Below are 22500 nucleotides of genomic sequence, written 5' to 3' on the forward strand. Positions count from 1 at the left end.
ATCGCCTACTCTCCGACCTGACAGCTCTACTTCCAAATGTTCAGCCCATGAGAAGCAGTCCTTCAGGCGGCTTTCCCCTGTGTTTTCATTACTGAAGAACGCCCCGCTTTCATTGCAACTACGACTTCTCACCGGACAGCAATGAAATAGACGGTTAGCGTTTTCAGTCATTTGTAAGCACAGGTTCAGAATCTTGAGAATCCTTCTCTCGATTCGTCTGTGAAGACGTAGGTTGCATTCAATATACTACCTTCGTCTTCAACGGTATAGCGATAAGATCTTCAAGAGATGGCAGTCTCTTGGCCAAGGCAAAGCAGTGCTGCCTATTTTCAGTGTTCAATCGGAGGAGGCCGTTTCTGGAGTAAGTGAAGGGAAATGACTATTCCTCCAACTCGACCTCTGTGAATTTCCTTATGGTTCTATCTTTCCGTCTGAAGTATGAGATAAGCTAGAAGTCCTAACTATTGTAGAATATGCAAATATGTTGTTGACGGCCTATAGGCTCAGAGATTCGGTTCTGTCAAACAACAAAGCTTCACGATCTTTGAGGTCTGTGGAGATCTTGAAATTCTCTGGATCAAAAGGTTCCGGCATGGAACTTAGACGTAGTCTGAGTTTCTGATGCCAAAAGCATTTCGAACCTATCCTTTCTGCGAACTTAATACACGTGACCAGAAAGGCTAATATTCTAACCGCTCTAGCCACGGCAAAGAGGGTTAGTGAGGTTTAGCCATCTTCAGAGGTTTTGGCTTTAAAGGACATAATGCAGTCTGTCCTCTAAGCCTTCCGTTCTTGATAAGAACGACAAACCTGTCTAAACAACCCTTTGACACCGAAGGCTTGGACGGACCAAGGGTATGGCACAAATTATTGGGCAAGGGCATTAGAGTCCTGTGCCCTGTAGGGTCTCTCAAGTTTTATCTTGATAAAACTATAGAAAGTCAAGGTCAACGGACAATCTGCGGTGCTCCGTAAAAAAGACCAGACTGGTTCATGTCCAAGAACACCCTGGCATTATAGCCAAGGAGTTCTTTTTAAGAGGTCTCATTCATTATGTTGGCATAAAGATTTGAGATTTTTTCTTATATGAATGCTCAAGAAGTGAGGGCGCGGCCTCGGAAGCATTTCAACAGAACATGACACTCAGTAACATCCTGAGTGCCACGCTTTAGCGAAGCAACTCTGTGTTCGCTTCACACTCCCCGACAATCTGCGGTGTTCCGTAAAAGACCAGACTGGTTCATGTCCAAGAAAACCTGGCATTATAGCCAAGGAGTTCTTTTAAGAGGTCTCATTCATTATGTTTGCATAAAGATTTGAGATTTTTTCTTAATATGAATGCTCAAGAGGTGAGGGCGCGGCCTCGGAAGCATTTCAACAGAGCATGACACTCAGTAACATCCTGAGTGCCACGCTTTAGCGAAGCAACTCTGTGTTCGCTTCACACTCCCGACGGGATGTGAAGACGACATTTGAGATCTGTAAGTCGCTAGGACCATACATATCCGTAGATTTATTATTGGGGGCAGGAAGCAACACGAATCCTATCCTATAGAAAAGGGATAGGTGTGCTTTTAACTTTGAAGGGTTGGTCGCTTGAGGCGCGTTCCTTTTCTTTAGCCTAGAAGGTTATGGAACTAACTTTGATAGGTTAGGTCAGGTGGTGGTTTTAGCTTCGGTGCCCTCAGAAGTATGGTCATATGGTCTAGTCACATTGTGGTCACGCCCCCGTTGACAGATCATCTAGAGCGCACCAGCATTACAGGTCTCTACCTCGCTGGCAACTCTAGTAACGCAAGAAGCAGACTTTGTGACAGTAATCACGAAGTCGGCTATGCTAACAGGTGAGGAACCAAGATGTATATCATCTACTTAATTTAGTTTCCCAAAAAATCCTATTCTGTCTCTTCCCACCATCCGAAGGTGGGATTCAGCTATATATATATCTGTCAGGTAAGTTTCATGAACAAAATGTTATTGTTATAATACAATTAAGTTTGTTCATACTTACCTGGCAGATATATATAATTAAAGTGCCCACCCACCTCCCCTCAGGAGACAGTGGCACTGATAAAATATGAATAGAAAAATGGAATAGTTCCTGTATCCGCCTCCCACGGCGGGAATGGGTACTACCACCTGGCCGCCCACTGCGTGTGCCGCGAATTTTTAAATTCTGTCGGACTTCAGAAAATACAGCTATATATATATCTGCCAGGTAAGTATGAACAAACTTAATTGTATTATAACAATAACATTTTTTATATATAATTGTGAATTGCTCAGTTTAAATTTTCAAGTAGATATGTAATTGCATGTGTACATGTAACTCAAAATTTGTCCCATGAGAGGTTACTTCCTACAGTGTACGTTCTGTAGTTTACTGTAGACAGCAGTATGGGCCCTTTTCAGTATCTCCCTAGCTCCAGTCTCCGACAGTCTTTATGTTTTATCATTCATACCCTTTTTTATTTTAGAAGACAAAAAAAAGTATTTATTGTATCTGTAAGATTATTGTATGCATAATTGTCATTCCAGGTTGCAACCACGGGAATCTTTTGTTGTGCAGGCATCTGTTCTTGGGGACAATCGAGAGGTGTTCACTTTCTTCTTCCCTATTATTGCCGGCCTAAAAATTGAACTTGGAGCTCGTGCGTTATGGGCAGCTATTTTGGTTGAATGGTCGAATTTGATCCTAAAATGGTATGTGTTAAGATGAAAGTACTTTTTTAATATTATTTCTTACAGTACATTGCTTTTTATGCATACCTGTTGAAAAAAGATATCTGGATGTTCTCTGATAATTTTATCTACTTGTTAACATTTTAGTTGCTTATGTGTCACTGATGTGGAGGAATGAAGAGAAAGCCAAACTTAGTTACCTATGTGACTACCACTTTTTTTTTTTGCCCTAGAATTCATTTATCAGTTATTTAGCAGTTTTAAATCTGTTAAGAATAATTTTTTGAGATTTCACCTAATTGATGACGGTGATTTGATATCAGGCTCTTCAGGGAAGAGACATTTTGAATCTGAATGAAATTATTTTTTCATTTCTTAGAATATATTGTCAGTGGAAGGGAATTTTGGATGTACATACACATTCTCAACAGCAGTAGTTTCCAATTTATCTTTGTGTCAATTTGTCATTTTTACTTGAACTCAGAGTAGAACAAATGATCCTTTTTTGCCATCTTATGGTTTTCCAGTTTGTAAAAGACTTGCTGTAATTCAAAACAAACACGTTTTTCAATCTGTTACATTACGCCCTATTTCTATCACCCATTTTCAAGATATCTGAATCTGTGTCAGATGTTATTGACACTGATAAACCAGTTTCATCAAACTTCAAAAAGATGAGACATGAAACACTGTAACTTAGCTTTTGAGTGTCAGAGTGGCATGTAACATGATTGTCAGTAACTGTAAGCATGTAAAGTTGTAGGGAAACTGCAGAAAAGGTCTGTCAGTTTTTATTGTAATCTTCATAGTAGTTCCTTTTACATGAGTTAAGGGGTGCGCTGATGCCATAAGGCCCCACAATAAAGTAAATACATATTCTATCTTATCTTGGAAAAAATACAGGCAGGGAAATTAAGATATTCAGCCTTCAAGTTCATAAATTTCATAATTGAAAAAAACATTTTGAAACTGAAAATATAGCAAAAAAAAGGTTGCACTCAAAAATAAGTTTCCACTCTTGTAATTATAAATTTTGTTCATGAAACTTACCTGACAGATATATATAGCGTATTTTCTGAAGTCCGACAGAATTTAAAAATTCGCGGCACACGCAGTGGGCGGCCAGGTGGTAGTACCCATTCCCGCCGCTGTGGGGAGGCGGATTATCAGGAAAACTATTCCCATTTTATTTTAATTCATATTTTTTTCTGTCGCCGGTCGGTTAAACAACTGTTTACAGACCTCCGCCTAGGATTTTTGAAAAAACTTCATTAGCCCACTTAAGTATCCTAATTATTCTTTCGATTATTAACTTGGATTTGTGGCTAGGCATACGCTATCGTAAATTTTTTCATTGCATTTGATGTCTGAAGCTAGTTAGCCTAGTTTCAGACTTTGTTGTCTGCACGGTAAGGTGAGGCTACCGGAACTTTCGGTAGACACTCGCTTAGTATATATGACGTTTACATGTTTTCTTTGCATAAGGTAATTAGTGTAATGTGTGACTGATTACGGAAGAAGGAGGATTCATTTACGCTTTTTAGAGCGTGTTAGAATCAGGAGTTTTCCTCCATAGTAAACAGAAGTTAGAAATAATGAACCTTCTAACCTCCTGTAGATTTTATTTTGCCTAACCCTGTGGTATGGCTTACGGGCCTAGAAGAAGTGTCTGCTAGAGGATTACATCAAGTAATCTTAGACTAAAGTGCTCGCTCTCCAATCAGTGTTGTGAAGTAGCTGCCCCTTGTGTTGTGGAGGGGGCGTCAGATCGGCCCCATAATGCCTCTAGGCCTGGACCTCTGTCGGACTCCCAGGACTCAGGGAGAGGGCATGTCGAAAGCCGCAAGAGGGTTACGGGGGCTCCCCACCGATCTGGCGTCCCTTCGGCAGAACCTGTTGACGCTTCCCAGGCTGCTAAAGATCGTGCACGTGCACGAATCTTGAAGGATTGCTTCTCGTCCTCCGAGGCGTCCTCCCCACACAGGGGTTGGAGTTCTCGGAAGGACTCGCGCCCCCTAAAGAAGCTTGAGAGAAGAGGACCGCTTCACGTCCTCTCTCTCGTCACGAGAGGATGAAAAAGTAAAGAGAGACCACTTTTCCCTTTTAGAAGAATGCACTGGCTCTTTTTCTAAGGGACATTTAAGGAGGCTCATTCATCTTGCCAGAAGAGTGATTTGAGCCTCCTGCGGGTGAACGCTCATGTATATATCATTTATACATTATTAAGGAGGCTCATTCATCTTGCCAGAAGAGTGATTTGAGCCTCCTGCGAGTGACCGCTCATGTATACATCATTTATACATATTAAAGAGGCTCTATTCATCTTGCCAGAAGAGTGATTTGAGCCTCCTGCGAGTGAACGCTCATGTATATGAACGCTCATGTATATATCTCTTATACATTATTAAGGAGGTTCATTCATCTTGCCAGAAGAGTGATTTGAGCCTCCTGCGAGTGAACGCTCATGAAGTTAGAGCTGTTTCAACCTCGCTAGCATTCCAAAAGAATTTGGTAATCAAGGACATTTTCGTCTCCTCTCCTCATGGCGCTCCGTAGACGTATGTAACGTTCGCTTTACTTCGAAAAGCAAGCTGATAAGTTTGACGGCCGGCAAGCTGCTTTGCACAGTCAAACAACTTATGTCTCTGGTCGGCATAAGAAGGGCAATTTAGACGTGAGGAAGCGTTTGGAGGTGCTCGACGTCCTATAAGTAGAGACATTCTCCAGGACGCTCGGCAAGCACCTTGCGGAAGACGAAAGCCATACGTCTTCCTTTAGTGTTCACACTCTTCAGGACATCGTGCGGCTCTCCATATAGACTCGCATGAGGACGTCCCTTAAAAATATTCAAATGTCATACGCAAAACGCGGTTCGTCATAACATTGAGATGTTGGCAAGGTCGCTCGCCAGGACGCCTCTTGGCGGGCCTTGCATGCATCAAGGCGCTCAACGAGTTCCTCTCTGAAACGTCGTTCAAGAAGACTTGGTGTTCTCTGCTCAGACACGCTCGTAGCTAAGCAGGACGTTTTTTGAGGACGCTTTCCAGGACGCTAAGCAGGACGCTTTTGAGGACGCTCGGCAGGACGCTTTCCAGCACGCTTTCGAGGACGCTCAGCCAGGATACGCTTTTGTGGACATTCGCCAGGACGCTTCGGTGGAAGCTCGGCAGGACGCTTTGCGAGAGAAAAAGACTTGTTGAAGGCGTCTTATTTGCTGTTGAGGACATTTCTTTACAGAAATTTTTAAAAAGGATTCGGAGTTAGCGGAGAGACATACCCGAATTTTTTCTTCGATCTCTCTTTCCTCTTCATCGATTTCTTTGAGAATCGGGAAGATTATATACTTGGATTCCTGGGTGACTTTCGGTCATGTTAAAGGGTTTTCCCCTATTAGCAAAGTGCTAATAGTTTTGTCAAGTCAGGACGTTTTCCCCATTGTCATTTAAGTGGGGGACCCCTCATAAATGGGGTAGTTCTCATTGACATAGTTTTTAACGTTTTTATCGTTTAAGCGGATAAACTCATTAACAAATTTCGGAAGAGCTCTCATTAATTTTCAGAGGCTCATCATTAATTTTCAGAGGCTCATCCGGGGTTAAGAGAAAGACTTGTAGACTATCCAGGAAGTCTTTTGTCCAATATCATAAGAACATTGAACGGTCTTTTTCGATCCTCGGTTCTCTCTTGATGATCTCTATTCGAATATTACTCCCTTTTCTTGGAAAAGAGTCTTGGCAAAGAGTCAAGGATGTTCTTTTAAAGTCTCGTTCAGTTAGAACGTGGACAGTCGTTTTCCTTTCTTTCTCTCTTCCTCGTCGAGGAAAGATGTAGTAGAGAATTCGATGTTCAAACTTTGCGTCATTTTGCTAACGCATGGGTCAAGTCATATACGCATATCGTATTTACCTCTGCGGATAGAAGCCGAAAGAACTGTTGTTCTAATGTATTTATTTGACACTCCCTTCAACCTTCCAAGAGTTTTCGGAGTAAGAACAACTCTTCAGGTATTGTTATGACAACACCAAACTCAGCTTCTGTATTTAGCGAATTCTGTTTCGTTTAAATAGGCCTGCTTGAGGAGTTTTCCATTTTGCTCGGATAATATCATACCTATTCCTTCGTAAAGGGAGTAGCTGGCAATCAGGCAGATAGTATTCTGTTCACCATTGAAGCTTTTCTTCGAGGAAGACTTCTCCTTCACTCTTTTTGATAGAGATCGAAGGTGGTCGATCTCCAATCCTTTTTTTTTTGTTTTCTTGAAGGAAAGAATTTAGGATGGAGATCGTTGTTCAGAATACTATTAAATATACTACGTATATTAACCTCGCGACATGATTCTACTAAACAGTTGAATTGTCCGAGGGGTAGGCGCATATCCTAGTTATTCTACGGATTGCGACTTAGACCGATGAAGTATTCTAATTGAACTGCAACACCAAACTCAGCTTCTGTAGTTAGCGAATTTGTTTCGTTTAAATTTAAAATTGCCTGCTTGAGAGTTCCCTTTTGCTCGATAATTTTCAATACCTATCCCTTCGTAAAGGAGTAGCTGGCAACTCAGGCCACATACGTGCGAGACGATGATCAAGGCTGCTGTTACTGTGAGGTGTGATCTACGCATAGTACCGGCTAGCTCGGTGTCATGCGCGGTTGGTTACGTCTCTCTCCTTGCGGGAATGGCTTAATAAACCGTCTCTCTGCCCTACAATCATGGATTTTAGCCTCGGGTTGAGGAAATTTTCTAGTAATCTTGAATGATCATACCTGCCGTTTACTTAGAAAATTTCAACAAGATATCTCTTATACTTGTTAGGTGCGGGTTTACCGCACGTAACATTCTGTACGAATCTACCGCGGCATAGCACTATCATAATGCTCTCCTGCTTATGCAAAGCGCAGCCTTATTTAGGGAAGGAAGCAGGCTGACTGAGGGAATGGATGAGTTTGCTGGGGACCATTTCCTCGCTGGAGAAGCTTGTTTTCCTGAATAAACAGCAATTCAGACCTCTACAAATTTTCCTCACGAAGAAATTGGAATAACATCAAAGATCTTGTAATTCTAATTTTCTCTCAACGGCTTGAGGATCACCTCAGGTGATAGCGAGAGGGTGCCAGACATCCGAACAGAGAACAGATGTTCTGGCACATTGTCTGAAAGAATTGGAAGCCAAATTGGTCGGTCTCTCCAGTTCCTCGAAGGGTGAGGTTGGATCGAGTGGCCCAAATCATCTCGGATAATTTCTCAGCTCTCTCATAGCTCGAGAAGAGAGAATTGGTTATGGGCTGGGGCACGGAACGTAACGATCCTCAAGAGGTTCGTTAAACTAGTGCACGTCCGTGGGGGTCTTCTCGATCGAAGGCAACAACTACTGACGTCTGAGTAATCCTCACTTAGAAGTAGTCGAAAGTGAGGAGAGACTGAGGGCGTCCTTTCGTTAAGTTTTTCGTAATATTGAAGACGAAGGAGCTTCCTCTTAAGTTGTTCCCTTATTCATGATCCTAGAGGATTAGCTTTAGTCGCCACATGTTGGCCTCTAAGAGGTTGGATTCACAGAGGTCAGGTAATTCAGAGAATTGTCCAAAGACCCTTCCCGAGAGAATCGGTGTAATCTAACATCGTCACTTAGTGAAGTATCTAATATCTCTCCTCTGAGTCTGAAGGCGTTCAGACTATCGAGAAGCGATAAGATCTTCAAGATTATTAGCAGTCTCTTGGCCAAGACAAAGCAGTGCTGCCATATTTTCAGTTTTCAATCGGAGGGGGCCGTTTCTGGAGATAGTGAAGGGAAATGACTGTTCCTCCACCTCGACCTCTGTGAATTTTCGTTATGGTTCTATCTTTCCGTATGGAAGTATGAGATAAGATAGAAGTCCTAACTATTGTAGAATATGCAAATATGTTGTTGACGGCCTCTAGGCTCAGAGATCCGGTTCTGTCAAACAACAAAGCTTCACGATCTTGAGGTCTGTGGAGATCTTGAAATTCTCTGGATCAAAGGTTCCGGCATGGAACTTAGACGTAGTCTGAGTTTCTGATGCCAAAAGCATTTCGAACCTATCCTTTCTGCGAACTTAATACACGTGACCAGAAAGGCTAATATTCTAACCGCTCTAGCCACGGCAAGGAGGGTTAGTGAGGTTTTAGCCATCATCAGAGGTTTGGCTTTAAAGGACATAATGCGGTCTGTCCTCTAAGCCTTCCGTTCTTGATAAGAACGAAAACCTGTCTAACCCTTGACCCGAAGGCTTGGAGACCAAGGTATGGCACAAATTATTGGGCAATGGGGCGATTAGAGAGTCCTGTGCCCTGTAGGGTCTCTCAAGTTTTATCTTGATAAAACTATAGAAAGTCAAGGTCAACGGACAATCTGCGTGGTTCCGTAAAAAGACCAAACTGGTTCATGTCCAAAGAACACCCTGGCATTATAGCCAAGGAGTTCTTTTAAGAGGTCTCATTCATTGTTTGCATAAAGATTTGAGATTTTTTCTTAATATCAATGCTCAAGAGGTAGAGGGCGCGGCCTCGGAAGCATTTCAACAGAGCATGACACTCAGTAACATCCTGAGTGTCACGCTTTAGCGAAGCAACTCTGGGTTCGCTTCACACTCCCGACAATCTTGCGGTGTTCCGTAAAAAGACCAGACTGGTTCATGTCCAAGAACACCCTGGCATTATAGCCAAGGAGTTCTTTTAAGAGGTCTCATTCATTATGTTTGCATAAAGATTTGAGATTTTTTCTTAATATGAATGACTCAAGAGGTGAGGGCGCGGCCTCGGAAGCATTTCAACAGAGCATGACACTCAGTAAACATCCTGAGTGCCACGCTTTAGCGAAGCAACTCTGTGTTCGCTTCACACTCCCGACGGGATGTGAAGACGACATTTCAGATCCGTAAGTCACTAGGACCATACATATCCGTAGATATATTATTGGGTGCAGGAAGCAACACGAATCCTATCCTATAGAAAAGGGATAGGTGTGCTTTTAACTTTGAAGGGTTGGTCGCTTGAGGCGCGTTCCTTTTCTTTAGCCTAGAAGTTATGGAACTAACTTTGATAGGTTAGGTCAGGTGGTGGTTTTAGCTTCGGTGCCCGTTAGAAGTTATGGTCATATTGGTCTAGTCACATTGTGGTCACGCCCCCGTTGCAGATCATCTAGAGCGCACCAGCATTACAGGTCTCTACCTCGCTGGCAACTCTAGTAACGCAGAAGCAGACTTTGGTGACAGTAATCACGAAGTCGGCTATGCTAACAGGTCAGGAACCAAGATGTATATCATCTACTTAATTTAGTTTCCCTAAAATCCTATTCTGTCTCTTCCCACCATCCGAAGGTGGGATTCAGCTATATATATTATCTGTCAGGTAAGTTTCATGAACAAAATGTTATTGTTATAATACAATTAAGTTTGTTCATACTTACCTGGCAGATATATATAATTAAAGTGCCCACCCACCTCCCCTCAGGAGACAGTGGCACTGATAAAATATGAATAGAAAATGGAATAGTTCCTGATATCCGCCTCCCAGCGGCGGGAATGGGTACTACCACCTGGCCGCCCACTGCTGTGTGCCGCGAATTTTTAAATTCTGTCGGACTTCAGAAAATACAGCTATATATATATCTGCCAGGTAAGTATGATGAAACTTTATTGTATTATAACAATATCATGTTTCGTTGAATTTGGTTCTGTCATCTTGGAGAGTGAAGCATTTATTTTTGAAAAAAGAAAGTTTTGATAAAACGGTAAGAGAAAAAATATTTCTTATTTTGCAATTAACTATGAAACTATGACAGTTAGAAAGCTGATTTTCTCACTAAAACTATTTTGTTGTATAAGTAATTTGCCTTGAAATTTACAATCTAATCAAATGAACAGAACTGTGCTTTCTCTCGATTTGATTTTTATATTACCTAAAATTTGCATCTATCTAATGATTGAAGGTTATTTCCTTCTAATTTTTACCACTTATTCTACAAAATAGCACTGAAAAAGCACAAGTTTGTTTCAGACTTCTTGGAGACATTAGGTATTTACTTTTGAAGAAAAAAAGTAAATTTTCAGGAAACAGCAGAAGAGCAATAATTTTGGACTAAAAAACAAGCATCAGTCAAGAGTACAGGCAGTCCCCGGGTTACGACGGGTTCGGCTGACAACGTTCCGAGGTTAAGGCGCTTCTCAATTATATTCATAAGACATTATTTCCAGGGTTACGACGCCTACAGCGCTGATCTGGCAGATGAAATATGACACCAAAAATGCAAAATAATCAATATTTGAAGGTTTTTTTTAATGAAAAATGCAATAAGAATGTAGTTTACATAGTTTTCAATGAACCCAATACATTAAAAGTAAGGTTTTCTTAGGATTTTTTATGATGTTCCGGCTTACAACAATTTTCGGCTTACGACGGGTCTCAAGAACGGAACCCCCGTCATAACCTGGGGACTGCCTGTATATGGTTTCCTGCTGAAGCCAGTTATTCCTATATCATTATAAGCTGTTTTCTCAAATGCTAGAGAAAATTGGATATGTATTTTAATGGAGAACAATTATTTTTTAATACATTTTTTGCACATTTGTTTTTCTTGCATCTTTTTACAATTTGTCATGCACAGTGCTGTGAAAATGATGAAAAAAGTTGCCTATGAACCTTTCTAAACATTTCTTTTAGTAATAACGGTTCAAGATATGTTTATTTACTCGTAAAACGGTCTAAAGTAATGTACCTACATCTCAAACTTGATCCAATCTAAGATCATTCAGGGTATGTTTATTTAGACATAAAACAGTTGAAAACTGTTAATAATTAAAATTCAACAATTCCTTGAAATATAGCTGTTGGTGTGCCTTTTAATGTAAAGATGACTCACTGGTTTTATTAATACTGTTAATTGATAATATAGGTAAGGATAGCAAGTATTTTTGTGAAATTAAACTATTATGTTAACTTCAGGGCTTTCAAAGGTGACCGTCCCTACTGGTGGGTTGGTGAAACATACTTATATAGTGATGAAACCCGTCCGGAACTAAGGCAGTTTCCAAACACTTGTGAAGCTGGTCCTGGGATGCCATCTGGTCATCTGATGATGAATACTGCCTTTTTCTTTGTCGTTGTAAAAGGAATAATCTCTCTATTTATATGGGACACCAGAAGATTGAAGTAAGGTTTGGTATTTTACTGTTATCCTGATTCTTTTACATTGCCTCTGACTATATCCAAATTTTGCTTAGTCAGTTAGATACTTTATGACAAAGGTTTTCTTACATTTAGCTGTATTGCCTATCTGTAATGCTGTTGTTTGTTGTGCTTAGGATACACTAAATTGTTTTTTCCAGTTGTGCATGCTGAGGAAAGTAAAGCTATTTCAATTTTTGCCCATGTTTAGTAACATGATACTGCTATGCTGTAAATCTGTTCACAGGTACAAACCCTTATACAAAGAAAATATGCAGTATATTACCTAACTGTGACATTAAGATACAGTTGCTAGTCAGAACCAAGGCTTGGCAATGGATACAGTTCTAGAAATACTAATATTATTGCTGCCTCTGATTTAGTTAACTATAAGGGACTTACTTATTATAAGCCTAACTAATGTTATAGCATCTTTCTGTCTGACTTTAACCAGTTAAGTGACCAGCAGAAGAGTTGATAAGCGTATACAAACTATTGAAGGGTGATATTTTGGGAACTATTTTTGAGTCTACCTGTTGTTGATAGGGCGTAGTTGTTGACTTTGTAAACGAGATAGCTCAGTATGCCAAGAAATAGCAACTAGTCTTAACGCAGACCTGGAACATGTTATTAAGTGCTGTAGTCTGTAGCGTTTGGGGTTGAACTCAAAATCAAGGCATCGTTCATTAGGCTATCTTTCAAATTTAACGAACTCAAAATCAAGGCATCGTTCATTAGGCTATCTTTCAAATTTAACCCATTTCATTATTGGCTAAGTGCTGCATGACAAATTCAAATTACTAGATGGTACGGTACCTTCATCTCCACCCTTTGGGATTACTGCTTACGTTACACCTTGTGGAACTGTAGTCTGTACTAAAGGGTATTTGCAGCATCCCATGTACCCGAGCTGAATTGCTTTCTGCTTTCTACTCTTTATGTTTCTTTGATATCTTTTCACTTAGTTTCTTTTACTTCTTTTTACTTGTTGCTATATTTTCAAGTCTTATTTAAGGACTAAACTATTTGACAAACCCTGTTAGAGTCTAGTAATGTGACTCAATATTTTTAGAAACTGTTCATTGATAATGATAACCATCAACAGCATTTTTTTGCTGTGATCTAATGTTAGCAGGAGGCTAGTTAATGTTCGTAAGTTTATACATATATACAGGTGATGATACCAATGCCTCCTGCTCAGAACTGCTTTATGTACTAATGTTGTCATGAACAGGGAATTTGAGCAGGTGCCAGACTTGTCGGTCATCTTCTTGCAACTATGGCTTAAAGTCCCTGTTTCTGTCAGTTAATCTACTGGCTGATACAGTAGTACCCTGTTCTACAATTTAAATGTGATGTTGGCTTGCAATAGATTTGCTTTTATTTAAGACCTTTTATGTATACATATTTCTCATCACTTTATGGATTTAATCTCTTACTGTGCCATCACAACACTTACCACGGTAATGACAGTGCACAAAAATATGCTAGCATACATGGAATATGAAAATAAGCACAACACTGTTATAAGAGAATTTTTTTAGGAATGGGATTAATACATCTCACTGATTGCGCTGAATTAAGTAAAAGCTAATCCAATACTTAACTAGAATATACAAGAAAAAGAACACAATTAAGTGAAAACTACCTTACCTCTGTCTCTCAGGCAAAACTGTGGAGTGAGGAACATTTTGGACACAAATATCAGGAATATACATGATTGATGAGGGTTATTTTGATACAAGATCCTGGAATACAGTATGGGCGGATGCTTAATCTCGCATGATCTTTTAGGTCTTCAGGTAGTAATACTTAACATAGCTAGCCAGGGTAGACATCCTATACGTACTAGCCTTTTAACCTCTTCTTCTCTCCTCAACTCCCACACTAGTGTTCATTGAGGTGAAGTACATTTTGACATATAATTTTGCCATTAGCTTGGGTATGTTTTTTTTATATATCCTCTAGTCACACATAAAGATAAGTCTTTGCACGTACTTTAAATCACAACCCTTAGATACCATACTTACCATTGTATGGTTGGTACTAACGCTTTTACAAATTTGATCCTCTCTCTTCTTTGCTGAGCAGAAGTTACATTCATTCTTACCCAACTTACAGCTCACTTCTGGTTTAGGTCACTTTTCATAAATCTACAATTATATTTTTCTCAAGAGTTGACTCTTTGCTCACCTTCATCATACTCATTTGTGATGTTGAGACCTTAATATCTTTAAGTAGTACTTCAGAAGTTATTGTATTCATTAATAAGTAAAAACCCTACCAGTCTATGGTACAAAGTGTTTGCATCAAGCAGAAAGCAAAGTTCATATAGTCTAGTGTAGTGATTTCACAGGGGCTGCCTTAATCCTAGGTTATTCTGGACTGTCTGACATGCCTATACAATATTCTCAATAGAGGTATTTTTAAAGCAGTAATATATATTGTTGACACCTGAAAATTATTTACATTACAATACATTTTTTTATTTAACCAGTGAGTGAACTGATGTAAAACTAATTTACCATGTAAAGTTCAATTAAGTTTTTCTTTTGATTAATCAGAGATAATAGTTGTCATTGTCTTGTTGGGTAGTGTTAGGCTTTTTCTTCCTAGTATTGTAACCCATCTGTAGATACAAATCCTTTAGACCAGTCATGTGCAAATTTTAGGTTGACTCAATTTTATAGCTGTTTGCAGTACAGTATTAATCAAATTGGATGACAAAATTTTCCAGTCTTTGTTTTAAGCGCACTGTCTACCATTTTAAATGTTTTTTGTATAAGTTATCGCAAATTTTAGCATTTTGAATAGGAAACTACCTTTGATGCACTACGTACGTATCGCAAATTTTAGCATTTTGAATAGGAAACTACCTTTGATGCACTACGTACGTACGTACGTATTATATGCTTTTGGAGGCTGGAAACATCATCAAGGACAGCATGTGGGTCATTTGCTTTAGATTTCTCCACATGTATTATTCTGGTCACTTAGAGTGAAGAAATGTAGCAGATATTTATAGTAGGCCTCTTGCTATTCTTTTAGTTAGTGTGTTATATTGTTGAATGCTGTATTGTATTCATCCTTGTCATTGTTTCTCTGTGTTGTAAAGATACCATATTTGTTTCAGCAAATCTATGAAGATTGTTTTGACAGTTTTGCTGTATACTGCTTATGCATTATGGATTGGAGTCATATTCATTTCTCGACTCTACATTCAAGCCCACTTTATTCATCAGTGTGTTTTTGGCATAGTTGTGGGTAAGTGAAAAACTGTACAAAACGGATGTAGCATGAAGTGTCTTGGATGTATTTTAAACTTATTCTTGTGTCCTTAATTTTCATGTGCCTTAGTGGCAGAGTCATTCATTGCATGTTGTAAGCAGTTAATATAATGTTTGGTATTACAAATCCTTACTTAGCATATGTTATGTATGCCTTTCTTACTGATCAGAAGTATGTGATGTTAATTAGTTTTGTAATCACATCGAAGTAAATGGCAATAAATGTGGGAGTATCGGCACCATGTGTATTCTTATTCTGGTGTGTGTCCCAAGGAAAGTCAACACGGGAAACAAGGCAGGCCGTCTAAAATGTTGACATCCACGGAACTTCTGGGCTGAATAAATATGAAAAAGCACAGGCTTCAAACAAAAAACCGACTTGGGGGAAGGAGAACGAAGTGAAACACTACTCTCCTCTCCAAAGCGTTTGAAGAAAGATTGGTACGTACGTCATGAGGTTCCAACATCCACCTCGTATACACGAGTTGCCAGATGCCACAGATTCCTTGCTTTACAATCTTTGATTGTTTTTAACCGGTTTCCAGCTAGCGCTAGAAGATTATATTCTATTGTTAAGACTGAAGGTTTGTTAGCTATGAAAAATACAGATATACTAGAAATTTGTCAATACTTTCAGAACTAATACTTTTACTTGTAACTTTATACCAAAATTGGTTGTTGCAACCTGTTTGAAAACTTTTACACAGGACATATGCACTTCATCTGCATATCATCATACCAGAAATGCAAGCAGCATTGTCTGCACTGCAGCCATTCCAGTAATAATTGATGGGATACTCGGTAATGTTAATGAGTGACAACACCATGTGTGTCAGCCAGCAAGGAGGGATGGTTTCTCTTCCACCCTGTCGGTTAGCGTAGATGCACAAGTGGCTGGTTTGCTGCATCATCAACTTGTCAACCAGATGTGTTCTGGCAGACACCTCAGTCTCTGGGGCCAAGTGGGCCCTACACCCCTGAATAGCAGAGAGGATCTTCAAGCTCTTGGGTACGCACGTACTCAGTCTGTTTGCCAAATGGCTAAGTAGAAAGCTCCTAGTGTTCTCTTCTCCCATACCAAATTCTGTGTATCCTCCAAGAGAGAGGCTTTTCTTGCTGGACTGATTGGATAAATAGTGGTGATCCTGTGAGACAGGTGGAATGAAAGTATCTCTCTCTGGTGGGGGCATCTGTTCAGCAGATTGAAGCGTTCTTAGTTTACCTTTGCTGAGAACAACACCTCTGTCTTTGTGGTGAAAGGCTATTGTTCAATCTTTAGCCAGGTATTCTGACTGAAGGGCTTGGATCTCTCTCTTTGGTAGAGTTATCATGTTCATGAGGAGTTTTGAGCACTCTTGTTTACCTCAGGAGCTTCCCCTTAAACGGAATATGACTTGATATCCGCAGCCTAACCCGAGTGCCTTATGAGCCCTTCAGAGAAGCCTCTGACTATGAGCTTGCACTCAAGACTTTTTCTGCAAGCTTTATCCTTAGTTAGCCTTAGTTTAGTGTATCGGAGAGTTACATGGCCTTTTCATCCTGTCCAGCACAGAGAGTTATAGTTCTCTCTTTCTCTTTTATTCTGAAGTTCATGATGAAAACCCAGAACCCATCAGTTCCTGATGAGAGGTTTGATAACTTTTCAATCCCAAGACTTCATTTCTCATCCTGTCCAGCACCTGGAGGAATGTAGTGCCCTCTCTTTCTCCTTTGTTCCGAAGTTAATGGTGAAAACTCAGTACCCATCAGTTCTTGATGAGAGATTTGATAGCTTTTTGATCCCTTCCCTCCAAGATTTCATTTTTGGTGATCCAGAAGAGATGCTTCTATGCCTGTTGTGAGCCATATTATTGGGAAAGAAAAAAATATATCTTTTTCCAGAATGTTGGCATCATTAATACAAGCAAGCATAAGATGTAGGTGTCCAGGAACACCCTGGATACTATCTCCTTTGGACCTGTGGTGGCTACTCAACAAGCTGGATAGGCACCCACCTCCATTCAGACAGAAAAGTCTCTCATCCAAGTTCTTTCCTTAGTATAAGTTTTGGGGGTATAAACTTCTCCCTAGTGGAGCTGCATCTAGGTTGAAGTACCAACCCAGTTGGACCCGGAGTGGTAAAGCTTAATATTCTGAACCCACTAGTTTGTATCTTCCAGAAATAGCTACATTCCAATATGTATTCTCATACTGGAGAATTATAGTTGGTTCCCAGAACCTTTCCTTACTTGAGTGAGGTTCTAAACTCTCACTCAGGTCCAGGGTTCTACCACTTTGTCATCCCTATGCCATATTGAGTAGGAAAAGGTTACAGAAGTCTTCGCATCCCTTATTGACTATCATGATCAAGATCGTGGCATTTCCAGGTGGTTTTTCAACTTCCAGTCAGTTGTCAGAGATCATCTCCCATCTAAGGAGTGTCTCCCACATAAAATGTGATGTTTGTATTTCCGTATGATTGAATAAGATTGTTTAAGTAATGTGTTTGTTCATAAGTATACACACCAGAGCAATTTATCACAATTCCCACCTTAAACACTCTACTTTGTTCCATAAACTACCTTGTTACCAAGTGTAATGACCATTTGCAGTTGATGCTGAAGGATACTCTTATATAAAAAGCTCTGGTTTATATACCTGGGATAAATACAAATTACTTGGAAAAAAAAAAGAATATTTGTGGTAGATGGTCTCAGTAAAGTTGGTTCCTTTGGGCTATCTATTGCCAAACTCTCTCACTTGTTATATGGTAAGAACCAGCTTTAAGTTAATAAGTATGTACAGTATATAAACATAATTTTTTGCTGTTTAAAACCCTACATTTGTTCCCACACCAAACCATTCATTTTTACATTAGACTGAGTAGCAACTTGGGGAAGAGGAAGATGAGCAACCATAGAAGTAAAGAAATCAGAACCTAATGGAAGCAAGGTTAGTTTCTGGAGAGATATGTTAGGAACTCATGAAAGCTGTTAGAACTAGCAAAGGGTCGTGAAATGGATGGAAGTTTTGTTAGTACGTAAAATGAAGGTTTAAATTTGTGGGGTCAAAATTTGATTAACTACAAATTTCCCCATCCAGGTAAGTGAAGTGCTGAATAACCAAGAATGGGGTACCCCTAAAAAATTCATTATCATAGGGTTGCATGGCTGCTGTCTTGAGAAAAAAATTTTCATGTCACATATATTTAATTTTTGTAAATACTCCAGTGAGATATTGAGTTGGTCACATTTTTGTATCTTCTATTAGAATATAGTTCATTTACTGATTTACTTATATTTAGCACTACAAAATAATGTATTTGATAAAACTTTGCAATTGACATGGATTTGTTATTGTAAGACTTCAGTGCAATTGTACAGGCAGTCCCCAGGTTACGACAGGGGTTCCGTTCTTGAGACGCGTTGTAAGCCGAAAATTGTCGTAAGCTGGAACATTGTCAAAAATCCTAAGAAAACCTTACTTTTACTTTTAATGCTTTAGGTGCATTCAAAACTATGTAAACTGCATTCTTATTGCATTTTTCATCAAAAAAACCTTTATATATTGATTATTTTGCATTTCTGGTGTCATATTTCATCTGCCAGATCAGCGTTTGTAGGTGTCGTAACCCTGGAAATAATTTCTGATGAATATAATTAAAAAGTGTTGTAACCTTGGAACGTCGTAAGCCGAGACCGTCGTAACCCGGGGACTGCCTGTATTTGTAATAATCGTTACAGAAACAAAGTATACATCAGTACTATTCTTGACAAAAAAATTTGTGTCCAAGCGATGATGATGATGCAGTGCGTTTCAGATAATCTTAGGAATAGAGTAAATATTTATGATTTCTTTTTCCTTTTATTAGGTTTGGTGGTGGGCCACTTAGCTTGGAGTAGTCAGTGGCTTTTGAGGCTGAATATGCTCATGGCCATTGTTGTGGCCAATATGCTATTTGCTATTTCTGTTTTGACATATATCTTCTTGATGTCACAAGGACTTGATCCTTTGTGGAGCATCCCATTAGCTCTTAGGCACTGCACCCACCCTGAGAATGTCAAGATCGATACCCAGCCATTTTACCTGATGGTTAGATTCACTGGAGCAGCTTTGGGTTTAGGTAAGTGTTAAGCTATGGCACTGAATGTGTGCTTCACTCGGTGAGCATGAAACAGATGGATAATGTTATGCATGAATGATTTTCTTGAATAAACTTGGCATTATTTCACCATAAACACATCATTAATATACAGCCTCTGTTCATGGTTTTGGAATGTCCAGACATACTGAAGTCTTGTGTCTAACAGATCAAACAGTGCGGAAGCCCTCAGCACATGCCACCTTAAGCTTGACATTTCCAACAGTTGCCTTTCTCACTTTTTCATGTATCTACATGATGTTAACAGCTGAGCAGCTTTCCCTAGGCAATTTCTGTTGTTTTTGTTTCATTTTAGTGATTTTTATATGAAATCTTCACCTTGGCTGGGTTAGTTACCTAGGTAATCAACTTCTTTTTTTTAAATGTTCTTTGTTCTTGCACCACTGGTATTACTTGCAGTGTGCTTTGTTTTTTTCATATTTCTTATGCAAGGATACTTTTTGTGTTGCGTTTTTTTCCTGTCTTCCATGTAGGTATACTATGTGTAAGTTTTGTGAGCCTTGTTAACCGAGTGACAGGCTTGAGACTTTTACCTTTAGTTATCACTGTCGTTTTCTTATTTTTTTATTTTATTTTAATTTGCTTGAATCTTTTCCTTGGCCTTTCCACTCAAGTGTTAACAAGTGAGTTTATTTATTAGGGGTTGTGTAATTTCTCTCGTACTTTGTATTGTAATTCCTTTCCTCTATTATGTCTCTTGCAGAGGGGTAGAGCCATCAGTGCACTTCACGTGTTGCGCTGTATGTATTACTAAAGGGTGTTTGTAGCCTTTCTTTGGCCCTTATCTTCCTGCTTCATTTCGTCAGGTTTGGTGTCCAACCTCTTTAACTATTACTTCATAGGCAGTGTGGAGTTTTGGGTTTTCTTCCAGTTCCACCTGTAAATCCTTGTGTTTCATCTCACTGTCTGAATCTCTATTTTACTGTTTAACCACTCCAACTTTCGCTTTTCACTGTGTTAAGCTCTGTCCTTTAGTGTGGGTTTCTTGGCATTATGCAAAACATCACTATGTAGGAAAGCTGATTTGTATAGAATTTCAAATTCAGTTAAAAACCATATTTTCTAGCATATAAAGTCAAGCAAAGTCCAGATGTGCCATATATGATGAATGTGAAGTGCACAGGTTTAGCCTATGACCCATGAACAGTAGCTTTTAGTATGTAACAAATTCCACACTTAAGACTGCTGTGGTCTCCAACAAACATTTCTTTGCAGTTTGGATGATTCTGTTTCCTTGTACAAAAAAAATAAACATAAAAGAAATAATGCGTAATCAAGTAAAATATTAAATCAAACACAGTAATTTTTGTCTTGGGAGGGAAAAGTTATATCAGTTGTTACAGTAAAAACCACCATATTTTTTAGTTAAGTTATTAATATATGTATACTACTCATCTTTTCTTCATACAAGTGTCAAGCATAAGTTTCTTATATATTACCTCTGTAATATATAATCATAAACCATGAAAGTAATAGAATAGAATATAAAATGTAGGCTAAAGACCAAGCACTGGGACAGATAACAGGAGGAAAACCTCACAGTTGCACTGTGAAAATATTGTTAGGAAGTGGTTGACAGGAAGATGGAGGAAAGAGAATAGTATGAATAAAAGTACAGTAAAAGAATTGTTAAGGTTGCATTTATGAACCGAAGTGATGTAGACTACAAATGTTCAATGTTGTTGGAGTTGTATTGTAGGCAAGTTGAAGGAGAAACAAAACCAGAGGAGGAATTAATGAAAGCCAACAAAACAACTGTTGAAGCTAGTTAACACTTAATTTTGTATGTAATGCATTAAAACCTTATAATTAGACATTTCTGTGAAGAAAAGGTGACTGTTTTATAACAATACCTTAAACAATATTTACTGGTACTAACTAACAATGGCTACAGCAATGTAACACACAGTAGAAACATAATGACCGATGTATAATTATAATCCCTGTAAAGCATAATAATTTTGGGTTGCTAGCTAGCTAGCTATAAAAAGTAAATTATCAAAGATGATTTTGCCTGTTATAATTTGCACATTTCTTCATAATTAACGTACATACAGTATTATTGATAGCTTTCATTAGGAGCAAGTTGCTAAAGAACATGTTAAATCTCATATTTTGTTCTACAATTCTTTATTCTTTTACAGGACTTGGGATAGCATCAGAACAGTATCCACATCTCATAAAATGTCCATTACATGTTATTCGTGTTGTTCTGGGCATTAAGGGAGGAATACTTATTGGTAAAATGGCCTCCATAATTCAGGTAGGGGTGATTTGGATTATGTATTTGATCTTAATTATACAATTAGATAATTTGGTTTAAATGCTTGATAAAGAGTTGTGGAATGATGAAGACTGAACAAACATCTGGTACTGTACTGGAAAATAGCTGGATTCTCTCTTCCTTATCATTGTAATCTATGAATTTTCCTTTGTGCAAGAGAATGAATTCACAAAATAACTTTCCTTCTGATGGGAATACAAAACACCAGTCATAAATGGAGTTTCTTGTGCTGGGTGCAGTTTGTATGTCTTGACTCAAAACAAAATTAGCACCTAGGCTTATGGCCTGACCTGACCCTGTGAAGTTCCTTCTTTTATGGTCTCAGTCGTCGGTATGTCAGCTTGTCTTTAACTCTCCCATTTTCATTGCTAAATTTGCCTTTGTGCACACCATGTGGGAATTTTTTAAGTGTACTTTTACTGGCTTGCCAATTGTGATTATTTCCCTCCCCTAGGAGGGTAGCGCCGTCAGTGGACCGCATGCGGTGCACTGTGGGCATTACTTATGGTTCTTTGCAGCGTGCCTTTGGCCCCTAGCTGCAACCACTTTCGTTCCTTTTGCCTTACCTCCTTTCATATTCTCTTTCTTCATCTTATTTCCACTTTCCACCCTCTTCTAACTCTTGATTCATAGTGCAACCGAGAGGTTTTCCAACTGTTAAACCTTTCAAACCTTTTACTGTCAATTTCCATTTTCAGCGCTGAATGACCTCATAGGTCCCAGTGCTTGGCCTTTGACCTAAATTCTATATTCAACTCAACTCGTGATTATTTCCTTTCCAGTAGCCATAGTTTGTGCTTTTTGTCCAGTCTTAGTTTAAATTTTCAAGCACATCTTGTGCATGTAACTCCATTTGTGAAAGCTTTGGTTTGTAGAAAAGGCAAATGTTCAGTTCAGTTCAGTTCATGTGCTCCTGGTAAAAATG

The 22500-nt window shown here is 39.1% G+C and overlaps 1 protein-coding gene across 2 annotated transcripts in view; it reads left to right on the forward strand.

Annotated features, from left to right (window-relative positions):
- Positions 1-22500, forward strand: part of LOC135205004 (glucose-6-phosphatase catalytic subunit 1-like) — a 43049-nt gene that overhangs the window by 14065 nt on the left and 6484 nt on the right. For both annotated transcript variants that reach the window (XM_064235239.1, XM_064235245.1), the window contains 5 exons: positions 2539-2703; positions 11642-11848; positions 14997-15127; positions 19001-19252; positions 21436-21554. In XM_064235239.1, the coding sequence (XP_064091309.1) occupies positions 2539-2703; positions 11642-11848; positions 14997-15127; positions 19001-19252; positions 21436-21554 (874 nt within the window). The remainder of the gene's footprint in view (positions 1-2538; positions 2704-11641; positions 11849-14996; positions 15128-19000; positions 19253-21435; positions 21555-22500) is intronic.

This window comes from Macrobrachium nipponense, chromosome 24 (assembly GCF_015104395.2).
Source record: "Macrobrachium nipponense isolate FS-2020 chromosome 24, ASM1510439v2, whole genome shotgun sequence".
NCBI classification, from domain to species: Eukaryota; Metazoa; Arthropoda; class Malacostraca; order Decapoda; family Palaemonidae; genus Macrobrachium; species Macrobrachium nipponense.